Raw genomic sequence first — 11,007 nt, 5'->3', positions numbered from 1 at the left:
TGGCATCTCTCTGGTTTCCAGGACTCGGCGGCTACTCTAGCATTCAGCAGTGACTCGAGACTCTATCCCCTAAGGTGGCTTCTCTATGGTTGACTTTTCTCCTTTGTCCGGAATTTCCTCCGAGAGGACGCTCTGGTGGAACCCAAGCCCTCCCCACAGCTGCCTCTGCGGCCCCTTTTAGATGCAACCGGAGAAGTCCCTACAACCCTACGAGAATCACCCGCTTTTCGCTCCCGAGGGGTCCGCACTGAGTAGGAGGATGGCGGAAGTGAGTAAGAAGCTGCCCTTCCCTCTCGCCGCTCTTCTCTATGGTCGCTTCCTTCGGCGACGGGAAAAGGGGTCCTGGCGCCTGCGCAGCACCGGGCTGGGCTCTCGTCGCGGAGCGGGGAGGGGGGGGCGCAGGGAGCGGGAGCCGCCGCCACCGCCGGAGCTAACCGCGGGGACCGAGATGCAGGTAGGACCGGAACCGGAACCCCCCCTTCAAGTGCCTCTTCCCTCTCCGCGACCCGACCCCGGAGCCTGAGAAGAGCCCAGGGTGGGGGTGGGCGTGGGGCCCCGGGGGCAGGAGGGGCACTTTGCCCCGGGGAATGCAGCAGACTGGGCTGGTCCCCAGGAGACTGCGGCCCGGGGGAATGCGCGTGAGGGGGTGTCCAGCGAGTCGGGTCGGGTCGGAGTGGATTGACCACGGGGCCCGGAGGGTCCGAGCCGGGAGCGGAGCCTGCACCCTCCACCACCCGCCCTTCGGGAAATGTCAGAACTGAGCCAAGAGGCAGGTGCACCGGGAAAATGTTTCTGAGTCCTGCTTGGCAGAAGAGAAACTGAGCCACCAGCTCAGGAGCCACAGGGTCAGCAGGCCTGAAAGGGGGCTGGTTCTGCCTGGTGCAGAGGACTGGGTGGGCCTGTAGGAGCCGAGGTGGCCTCTGGCTGGGGACCCGTCTCTGCTTTGTCTGCACCTCTTGGCTCGGTTCCCCTGTGCTCCATGACTCCCGCATCTCCTGGCCGCTTCTCGTGGGTTTGGAGTAGTCCCTGTTTTGGGGGCCATCTGAGTATGTAAGGCCTAGGCCATAGAGGAAGGGGAGGGTCGCAGACTTGCAGCCTGGCTGTGGATTTGAGCAGGAGTGTGGGGTTGCTGATGGATCAGGGACACTTTTCCTGAGCTGCCTTGGCCCAGACCTGGGGCCAGTCATTTCCAGTGTGGCATGGGGGAGGAGCACTAACCAAAGATCCAAGGGTTGTAAATTCGTCACCAGCTCTGCCACTTTGTAGTGGTGAGACTTTTGAGAAGCCTCTTCCTTTCTCCAATTTCTCTTTTAAAAACTTGGAACCCCAGTACTCTCCCTCATAAAGATAGCAGTAATGGCAGTCATTTCTCACGTGCTTATTTTGTGTCAAGCACTGACATGTTCCATTCCGTTTTCCGAAGGACTGTAGGGAGTAGAGATCATTAGCTGTTTCACAGCTCAGAGAGGATGTGTAATCTGTTTACTCCAGAACCCTGGCCTTAACCATTAGGCTAACCAGCCTTCATGGAACACTCCCCTGGAAGAGAAAAGGGAGGCAGATCCTAGGACCCAGTGCTCTGTGATGTTTTGTTTTGTGGCCAGCAAAGACTTACCCTGACACAACCCACCATCTCTTCCTCTGGTGGTGGTGCTGCTGCTGTGCCCCTAGACTGATGGGGAGCTCAAGTGGGTGCCAGCCATGCCAAGTCTCCTTCATGCAGTGCTTAGGTGCTGGGCTCTGGAGTCAACTTCCAAAACAATTGTTTGAATTCATTGTCCATCAATGGTTCTGAACGTGTGAACTCCCTCCTCAGAGCTGGACCCTAGGGTGCAGGAGGCAGGATCTCTAAGCTCTAAGCACCCCATTGGCCCCCTGAGAGCTGGGGTAGTAAGGAGCTGTCCCTGAGGCTGGTCCAGCCAGTCTCTGGGGACAAGGACTATACAGTGGGAAAACAGTAGACTCCGAGTTCTGAAAGTTATCTGAGCTTCGGTTTCCTCATCTGTTGGAGAGGTTATTAAATTCTCTCACAGGGAAAGGTAAGATGACCCCATGGAAACCTCTCGTATGGCTCACGAGGACTGTGCGGTAGATGGTGGAGGATCCATCTTAGAGAAGGGATAATGGTGATGGGGAAAGTCTTTTGTGGAGGAAGGTGCTCCATGGTCCTCTTGCTCCTGGATCCCACACAGGGAGAATGGCCTGAAAGGCAGCAGGAGAGATTCAGGCTAGACACCGGGAAGCCACTACCCTGGGGCATGGGGAGCATGCAAATCTGGGAGAGGAAAGGGAGGCAGTTTGGTTCTCTCCACCTTTGCCCTCTGAGGAGTCTGAACCAGAGTAGGGAGTCCCTGGCTTGGGGTGGGACATGCCCTCCAGTCCCACCTCTGCAGTGACTCCATGTATGTACCTCTCTCTTCTCCTGCAGCTGCTGCCGCTCACCCCGTGTCTTCTGGCCGCTTCCCTCTTTGTTGCCCCTCCCCACAGGCTCCCCCTCTCCACCTCCTGGGGCCCATCATGAATGGTGCCCCCTCCCCAGAGGATGGGGCCTCCCCCTCCCCTCCCCCCCTGCCACCACCCCCTCCCCCAAGTTGGCGGGAGTTCTGTGAGTCCCACGCCCGGGCTGCAGCCCTGGATTTTGCCCGCCGTTTTCGCCTCTACCTGGCCTCCCACCCCCAGTACGCGGGGCCTGGGGCGGAGGCTGCCTTCTCTCGCCGCTTCGCTGAGCTCTTCCTGCAGCACTTTGAAGCTGAGGTGGCCCGGGCCTCGGGCTCCCTCTCACCACCAGTTATAGCTCCCCTGAGTCCCGGTGTGGAGATCCCTCCGCCACATGACTTGTCCCTCGAGAGCTGCAGGGTGGGCGGGCCCCTGGCTGTGCTGGGTCCCTCTCGATCATCCGAGGACCTGGCCGGCCCCCTCCCCTCCTCAGTCTCTTCCTCTTCTACGACCTCCTCGAAGCCGAAGCTCAAGAAACGCTTCTCCCTCCGCTCAGTCGGTCGCTCGGTCCGAGGTTCTGTCCGTGGCATCCTGCAGTGGCGGGGAACTGTTGACCCTCCCTCCCCAGCGAGTCCCCTGGAGACCTCATCAGGCCCCCCAGTCCTGGGTGGAAACAGCAACTCCAACTCCTCTGGTGGGGCTGGGACTGTTGGTCGGGGACTGGTTAGTGATGGCACGTCCCCTGGGGAAAGATGGACTCACCGATTTGAGAGGCTGAGACTAAGTCGGGGAGGGGGGACCTTGAAGGATGGAGCAGGGGTGGTGCAGAGGGAAGAGCTGCTGAGTTTCATGGGGGCCGAAGAGGCGGCCCCTGACCCGGCGGGAGCAGGCCGGGGAGGAGGGGCAGCTGGGCCTACCTCAGGGGGAGGAGGGCAGCCCCAGTGGCAGAAGTGTCGCTTATTGCTTCGGAGTGAAGGCGAAGGAGGAGGAGGAAGTCGCCTGGAGTTCTTTGTACCACCCAAGGTGAGGCAGGAGGAGGGTGGGCCCCTGGGAGCACTGATGGAGCAGCCAGAGTCTTTACTCAGCCGTGCACATAAGCCCAGGCTCTGCCGGCCCACAATCATGGCTTCACGACTGTTTTCAAAGTGGGCTTGAGTCTGATAGTAGCTGTGGGCAGGACTGAGACAGCAGTGTTCCTGCCTTTTGCCCAACTGCCTTAGAAAGGCCTGAGGAAGGAAAGATGCATGTCTGGAGGGAGGGGAGAGTGGGCCTCTGCACACTGGAAGGCTGGATCTCATTCCCTCTCACTTAGGCCTCTAGGCCCCGGCTCAGCATTCCCTGCTCTACTATCACGGATGTTCGGACAACCACAGCCCTGGAGATGCCTGACCGGGAAAACACGTTTGTGGTCAAGGTAGGAGCTCCGAGCCTTCCACCCCACCTCTCTGCAGTGCTTATGCCGGGAGAAAGCTCTCAGCACTTTTGAGCAAGCATCGTTGTCTGCGAGAGGTATTTCTATGTCAGGTGCCTCAGGAGTGTGACTGCAGGACTGTGGCTTCCCTAGGAGATGTTAGAGTGGAAGATGTTTTCATTAGGGGTGGATGTGGCCTTGGGACTACGTCCCTGGCCCCTGCCCAGGCTGAGGTCCTCCTCTTGACCCCACAGGTGGAAGGCCCCTCAGAGTACATCCTGGAGACAACTGATGCTCTCCATGTGAAGGCCTGGGTGTCTGACATTCAAGAATGCCTGAGCCCAGGGTGAGGACCTGCCTCTGTCACTGAGGAGACCTGGGGGTGGGGGTGGGGAGCAGCCTTATGCCTCTCTGCTGGTGACTTTCTCTCCAACACCATTTTTCCTGTTTCTGCAGACCCTGCCCTGCTACCAGTCCCCGCCCCATGACCCTCCCTCTGGCTCCTGGGACCTCCTTCCTCACAAAAGAGAACACAGATGGCCTGGAGCTGCCCTGCCTGAACCATTCAGAGAGTCTGCCCAGCCAGGATCTGCTTCTGGGACCCAGTGAGAGCAATGATCGCCTTTCGCAAGGTAAGGTGGGGCCTTCAGACCTGGGAGCCTCGGAGCTTCCGTGCAAGGCTCCTGCTGTCAGGCCCCACACCCTCTTTCCAGGTTCTCCTGGGCACCCCATCCTCTCCCCCAGCTGCCCCACCAATTGCTTGTCTCTTGTCTCCAAACACGCCAAGCACTCTTAAGCCACAGCTTGCCGTTTAGCACCACCACTGTTACCATCCCACACAGGCCCCAAGGAAACTCCCTGTCAACTTCTGTGCCCAGCCTTGTCACTTTTTCCCTAAGTCTCCCACAGGCCACTACTCTTACTGGAGATAATGGTTCTCTTCTCCAAGCTTCCAAAACACTTTGTAGGCGTTTCTGTTTTGTTCTCACTCTGTATATGTTGAGGTCGCCAAATTTTCTTTTATCTCTGTATCTTTTGGCTTGACCAAACACAAAGACACGTGTCTGCCTAGCCCGGCTCGCCTTTCTAGATTTGACTTCCACTCTACCCTTTTCTTCTGGCCGCTGTTCTGGGTTTCAATGTGACAGTACCTAGCACACGGCTCTATTCAGCAAATGAACAAAGAAATCATAGACTCTTGGAGCTAGAATGGATTCACACAGCATCAGAACTCAAGTAGCGGAGATCAGAGAGAGGGAGTGGCTTTTCTGAGGTCACCTGAGAGTCACTGATAAAGATGGGCTACATCATCTTCATTCCTGATCCCTAGCCCTCCTCGCCACACCTGCCTGGCTTCTCAGCATGGCCCAGGCCTGCCACTCGGCAGACATTCAGGCAGGCCCTAGTCCATACAGGGCCCTGTGCTAGCCCTGGGGCAGGATGGAAGGGGCAACTCAGATGTCTGAGATGAGCTCTTTACCCTCCATGGGTTGGCACAACATCACTCCTGAGAAAAAGCAGGTCCCAAAACAGTGTCTGCTTAGTATCCTCTGAACAGCACAAGCAGGAAGTCCTTAGGAGCTCAGGAGGAAGAGCACAGGGAAAGTGGAGTAGACGGAGTGCTACACAGAGAAGGTGAGACAAGAGAACATGACTCGGAGCAGGTGAAGGCCAGTGCAGAGATCTGAGGTGGGGAGGGCTCAGGATACTTCGAAAAATTGGATAGGCTGAAGTGAAAGCCACATGGATGCAAATTAAGGTAAAGATGAAGTAGGCGGAGTCTTAATTTTTGCTGAGATTCTGGAGAGTGAACTCTAGGGTGCTCTACCACTGAGCTACACCCCCAGCCCTTTGTATTTTGAGACAGAGTCTCACTAAGTTGCCTTGGCTCACCTCAAATGTGCAATCCTCCTGCCTCAGCCTCACAAGTGCTGGGATTACAGGCATGTGGCACCACACCAGCTAGAAGGAGGCTTTTTGATGCCTCTGAGAGTTGGGGACTTTGTCCTATATTCCAAAAAAAGGACTCCTTTTTTATGTGAGAATTTTTGAGAGAGTCTATCCCCACACCTCTGCAGCAATTTTTCCGCTATTGATTCAGAAAAGCTATAGGCACATTTGGATTCTAGGACCTTCTTACAACAACTGCAGTCCCTCGACAGTGCAGAAAGTGGAAGTCAGGAGCCATCAGTTAGAAATCAGCAGGGGTCACTGCCTCAGAGGGGTCTGGGTAGATTGCTAGTGGGGAACGGGCAGGAGGCCAGGCCTGCAGAACAGACTCTTCTCCGGTTCTCAACTTTGCCCTCCTATTTTTTTTCAGGGGCATATGGGGGCCTCTCAGACCGGCCCTCAGCATCCATCTCCCCTAGTTCGGCCTCCATTGCTGCCTCCCATTTTGACTCCATGGAACTGCTTCCCCCAGAGCTGCCCCCCCGCATCCCCATTGAGGAGGGCCCCCCTGCAGGAACAGTTCATCCCCTCTCAACTCCCTACCCTCCCTTGGACACTCCGGAAACAGCCACAGGTACCAGAGGGGTGCATGGGTGTCTCTCCAGGCCACTTGCCTGCCTTCCTGACGTTCCTGTCGTGGGATTCCAAGGGATGTGACCCTGGAGGAAGGAGTGGCACATGAGGGGAGGAGGCACTACAAGCGGCGGGCAAGGCTTTTTCCTCCCAGGATGGGGAAGCTTCCCTAACACCCAGGTTTCCCTCCTCTCTCCTCCCTGAAGGGTCCTTCCTGTTCCAGGGGGAGTCAGAGGGAGGTGAGGGGGACCAGCCCCTCTCAGGATATCCTTGGTTCCACGGGATGCTCTCTCGACTCAAGGCCGCCCAGCTAGTGCTGGAAGGAGGCACCGGCTCCCACGGTGTCTTCCTGGTACGTCAGAGCGAAACGAGGCGGGGTGAATATGTCCTCACTTTCAACTTCCAGGGCAAGGCCAAGGTGAGCGCCCCTGAGGCACAGGCTCTGTTCTATGCAGACTGGGGAGCTTGGGGGACACCGCTGTCCAGGGGAGGAGGGTTTTGTGGCTGCAGGGGCCTCGGCTCCCACCTCACTTGCTCATCCGGCCCTCAGCACCTGCGCTTGTCACTGAACGAGGAGGGCCAGTGCCGGGTCCAGCATCTGTGGTTCCAGTCCATTTTCGACATGCTCGAGCACTTCCGGGTGCACCCCATCCCTCTGGAGTCTGGAGGCTCCAGTGATGTTGTCCTTGTCAGCTATGTGCCCTCCCAGCGGCAGCAGGGTGAGCAGAGCAGGTCTGCAGGGGAGGAGGTGCCCGTGCACCCAAGAAGTGAGGTGTGTGTGCCAGAAAGCCGGGGCGGGGGGATGTGAGGAGAGGCTGTTGGGGAGACAGGGCAGCAGAGGCTCCTTGCCAGGGGTCTGGAAGGGACGGAGGAAGGCTGCTAGGGTGTAGGAAGGAGGGCTCCTCGCCAGGGCCGGGCGGCAGCGGAGAGCTGGGCTGGTGCATCCCCATTCCATCGGACTCCTCCGTTCCATCGTCCGTCTGTCTCCTGGTCCATCCTCCCAGCCCTGTCTTTGCCCCTCGTCACTACCTTGCCTTGGGCCTGCCCTCCTGGGGGATGCTTGGTCTGATCCCCCTCCCTCCTCCCTTGATGTCTGATGTCCCTGTCTGATCTCTCCCTCTCCCCCACCCCAATGTCCCATCTGTCCCCACGTTGCCCCTCCCCCCCAGGCCGGGAGCAGGCTGGGAGCCATGCAGGGGTGTGCGAGGGAGATCGATGCTACCCCGATGCCTCCTCCACCCTCATGCCCTTCGGAGCGAGTGACTGTGTGTAAGTGTGGTCCTCCTCTCACCTCCGCCCATGATCCATCTTCCATGGGGGGTGCTCAGGAGATGGGCTGGGGGGAGATAGCACATGGCTCCTGGGGAGATGAACGAGGGGCAGGTCCTGCAGGAGCCATCAGTCTGTCTTCTTACCATTCCTATCCAGAACCGAACACCTCCCATGACCTACCCCAGCCCCCTGAACCCCCTTCATGGACAGATTCCCCATATCCTGGGGCAGAAGAGGCGTCGGGGGCGCCAGAAGTGGCGGCAGCAGCAGCCCCAGCAGCCAAAGAGAGGCAAGAGAAAGAGAAAACGGGCAGTGGAGGGGTCCAGGAAGAGCTGGTCCCCGTGGTTGAGCTGGTCCCCGTGGTCGAATTGGAAGAGGCCATAGCACCAGGCATGGAGGCCCAGGGTGGTGCTGGCTCTGGTGGGGACATTGGGGTGACCCCAATTGTGCAGCTCCAGCAGTTACCACTAGGGGGCAACGGAGAAGAAGGGGGTCATCCCAGAGCCATTAACAACCAGTACTCCTTGGTGTGAGACACCCCACCCCACCCTCTCTCCACTCTTCTTGCTCTTCAGTCCTCGGGTCGTGAGGTGGGCTGGGTAGGGACATAGAGGAGACTTGGGAGTCCCCTTCCCACAGGCTTCCTGACCTTGTCAGTCAAGGGCATACGTGCTGGTACAAGCAGAGGTTCGAGAGCCCTGTCAACTCCCTAGTTCGTACACTACAGGCGCCCATCCCCTAGGCAGGGGATTTGGGCTCCATTACCTCCCTGAGGGGCTCTTATGGTCAGCCCCATCCCTGGGGGCCATTTCCCCATCAACTACCCCCCAGCCCAAGCAAGGGTGATGGGGGGAAGGGCTGTCAGTTATATTAAGGTGGTTGTTGTTGTTGTTTTAAACAAAATGGAGAAGCATAAATAAATAAAAGGGTTTATCTCAGTTCCACCGTGATGGCTGTGGCTAGTGTTTGTAGCGGGGAGCAGGACAGGTGAGTCGGGAAGGCCACTCACTGTTGTGAGCTCCAGAGCTGGGAGGCTGGAGAGCCAGGGTCCCTGTGGCTCCCCACCTGTCTGACTTGGCGAGTGCTAAGCTCAGCAGTGCTTCTTGGGGTCTCCAATAAGGTGTCCTAATGGGACAGGACTTTGGTGATTGTTAAAGGCCCTTCCTGCCTGAAGAGAAAGCAGGCAGAGAGCTAATGGGCAGAGGGACACGGGCAAGCTGAATGGCGGAGCACTGGCTTCCAGCTCTGGCTCTTTTCTCATTTGCTGTGTGCCCTGGGGGCCAGGTATTCCTGCTCTGGGCCCTGGTGTCCTTAACCAAGATGAGGTTTCATCTCAGTCATGCTGCTGAAGTGATTTGTTTGGTCTGGATAATGTTTCCATTTGAGTGTCACAAACACGTTCAGATTACTGGCTTCCCTTGAAAGTCAGAAGATCCAGTCGAGTGGGTCCAGACTCCACATCTGCCACATCCCTACCAGCTCGTTGCCTGCACCTACAGGCCTGGCCTGAGGGCATGGAGCTAACAAGGCCTCTCTTCTTGCAGTGCCCCCATTTTTAAACTCAGCTTTCTGAATTGATCTTCTGTGCTACAGCTGTACCCTCCGACAGAGGGCACCCCTGGACTTTGCAATGCTGGAGTGATGGGTGCCAACAAGGGGACACTCAGGTTCTGGAGAATCCCACCTCTGTGCTCAGCCCTCTCCCTGTCTCCTACCATGTCTCTCACTCCCACCCCAGCACCACCTCTCAGCCCCCAGACTCTGCCCCATCTCCAGGAGGCCCTACCCATGCTCATGACCTTGCTATTCTGGGCCTTGTGTCCTGTGGGAGATGGACAGGAGACAGCTGGGCACACAGGCCACCCAGGCTGGGGACTGGCTGGGGGAAGCCTGCTGGCTTTCCCTGTTTTGTCTCATCCCTGGGGCTCCCCCAAAACTTGGCCTCAGGAGACAGGATAGAATTGGCTATCAAAGGGTGGGGAAGTGCTTTGGAGACCTGGGTGCTATGTTCTCAAAGCAAGATGGCTGGTGGCACCCCTGGGGTAGGCAGGGCCTGATCTCCTCCTAATTTAGCGGCAACTGGTCCTCTGAGGCTCCCCTTCCCCCAAAACCCTGCTAGCCTTCAGGGACTTGCCTTCCAGAGATGAAGCAGGGATGGGCGCAGAGATACCTACCCACTCTGCAGACAAGCACATCTCAGCTGAGGGGCCTCAGACAACTTCCCTCTAAGCCTTTCTTTATAAACTGAAGTTCAGAACCTGTCGGGGATGGGCAGCTCAGCCCTCAAGCAGGAGGAAGAACACCTTCAACCCTGGGCGTAGAGACCACCGTCGAGAGTCTGAGAGAGCCCTTTATTGCCCATTCTCCCCATCCCAGTCCCCACCGTAGCCATGGCTCCCTGGTGGAAAGCCTCCTGCAGCTCCTGGCTGCTGGCTTTCCCTCTCTGGTTTCATTCTGCCCCTCTGGGAAGCTGGAGGAGACAGAAACAAATAACCTCAAAGGGCCCTGTTGGCAGGAGCGGCCTGTAAAGCCTGCCTCTTTCCCTGTCTCATGCTTGACTCCCCTGAAGCTACCCATCTCCTGTCTCCCCCTCTCCATGTTTGGGCATTCCTGCTGCTGTAAGACAGTGGCCCTGTCACTCCTCCAGGTGTTGCTGGACAGAAGCCAGCCAGTGCCAAAAAGTTTGGCGAGTGCTGGGCCTGACTCTGGCCTGAGACGGGTGCTGGGCCAGGTGGAGGTGCCTGTTGGTGTGAGCCCCAATACATACACACCCCATTGTCTGAGGCATCCACCTCCCAGGTCACAGCAGGACTCCAAGGGAGGGGTTTGTGGGAACTGTGAAAAGGGGGAGGGAACACCTTGTCCTCAACTCACCCTGGAGGCTATCCTTCCCCAACTCCAAGCACAAGTCCTAACTCTAGGAGGCCAAATCCCTCGGTTGCATCCACCTCTTCTGGCCATACCCTCCCCAGTGCAGGGGCTTCCCTGTGCCCTGCCCCACTGCCTCCTGGTCCTGTCTGCAAGTTGGAGCCCAGGGGGAGAAGCAGCCTCAGGAACCCTTTCAGATTATAATCCCAGCGACCCTGGAGGCTGAGATAGGAAGGCCACAAGTTCAAGGCCAGCCTCAGCAATTTAGCAAGACTGTCTCAAAATAAAATAAAATGGACTGGAGATGTAGCTCAGTCGTGAAGCATCTGGGTTCAATCCCCAGTACTAAAAAAAAAAAAAAAAAAAGTCAGGTGTGGTAGCACAGCCTGCAATCTCAGTCCCAGTGATTCGGGAGGCTGAGGCAGGATTGCAAGTTCGAGGCCAGCCTCAGCAATTTAATGAGATCCTATCTCAAAATAAAAAACAAAAATGGACTG

The 11,007-nt window shown here is 57.4% G+C and overlaps 1 protein-coding gene across 9 annotated transcripts; it reads left to right on the top strand.

The window, feature by feature from the left end:
* Positions 1–128: 128 nt before the first annotated feature.
* Positions 129–8,580, top strand: Sh2b1 (SH2B adaptor protein 1). 9 transcript variants are annotated; one of them, XM_046454496.2, is made up of 10 exons: positions 129–268; positions 2,429–3,459; positions 3,749–3,850; positions 4,102–4,193; positions 4,304–4,479; positions 6,168–6,371; positions 6,577–6,788; positions 6,921–7,142; positions 7,540–7,639; positions 7,799–7,938. In XM_046454496.2, coding segments are annotated over exons 2-10 (2,052 nt in total). In that variant the 5' UTR covers positions 129–268; positions 2,429–2,517; the 3' UTR covers positions 7,801–7,938. The 9 variants fall into 9 exon arrangements, with proteins under 9 accessions (XP_046310452.1, XP_046310450.1, XP_046310449.1 ...); XM_046454494.2 differs by lacking the exon at positions 129–268 and adding an exon at positions 344–454; XM_046454497.2 differs by lacking the exon at positions 129–268 and adding an exon at positions 590–769.
* The last annotated feature ends 2,427 nt before the right edge of the window (positions 8,581–11,007 follow it).

This window comes from Marmota monax, unplaced genomic scaffold, assembly GCF_021218885.2.
Source record: "Marmota monax isolate L192 unplaced genomic scaffold, Marmota_monax_Labrador192_F-V1.1 WCK01_AAM20220418_F8-fsc00086, whole genome shotgun sequence".
Classification (NCBI taxonomy): Eukaryota; Metazoa; Chordata; class Mammalia; order Rodentia; family Sciuridae; genus Marmota; species Marmota monax.
Note: the sequence above shows the minus strand (reverse complement) of the source record. Positions and strands in the feature narration are given on the sequence as shown.

Excerpts from the sequence above, each read along its gene's own strand:
- Sh2b1 (XM_046454498.2), top strand. The coding sequence starts at position 2,401 with ATGTATGTACCTCTCTCTTCTCCTGCAGCTGCTGCCGCTCACCCCGTG. Across the intron at positions 4,194-4,303 it reads CAAGAATGCCTGAGCCCAGG|ACCCTGCCCTGCTACCAGTC; the intron begins GTGAGGACCTGC and ends CTGTTTCTGCAG. Across the intron at positions 6,789-6,920 it reads ACTTCCAGGGCAAGGCCAAG|CACCTGCGCTTGTCACTGAA; the intron begins GTGAGCGCCCCT and ends TCCGGCCCTCAG.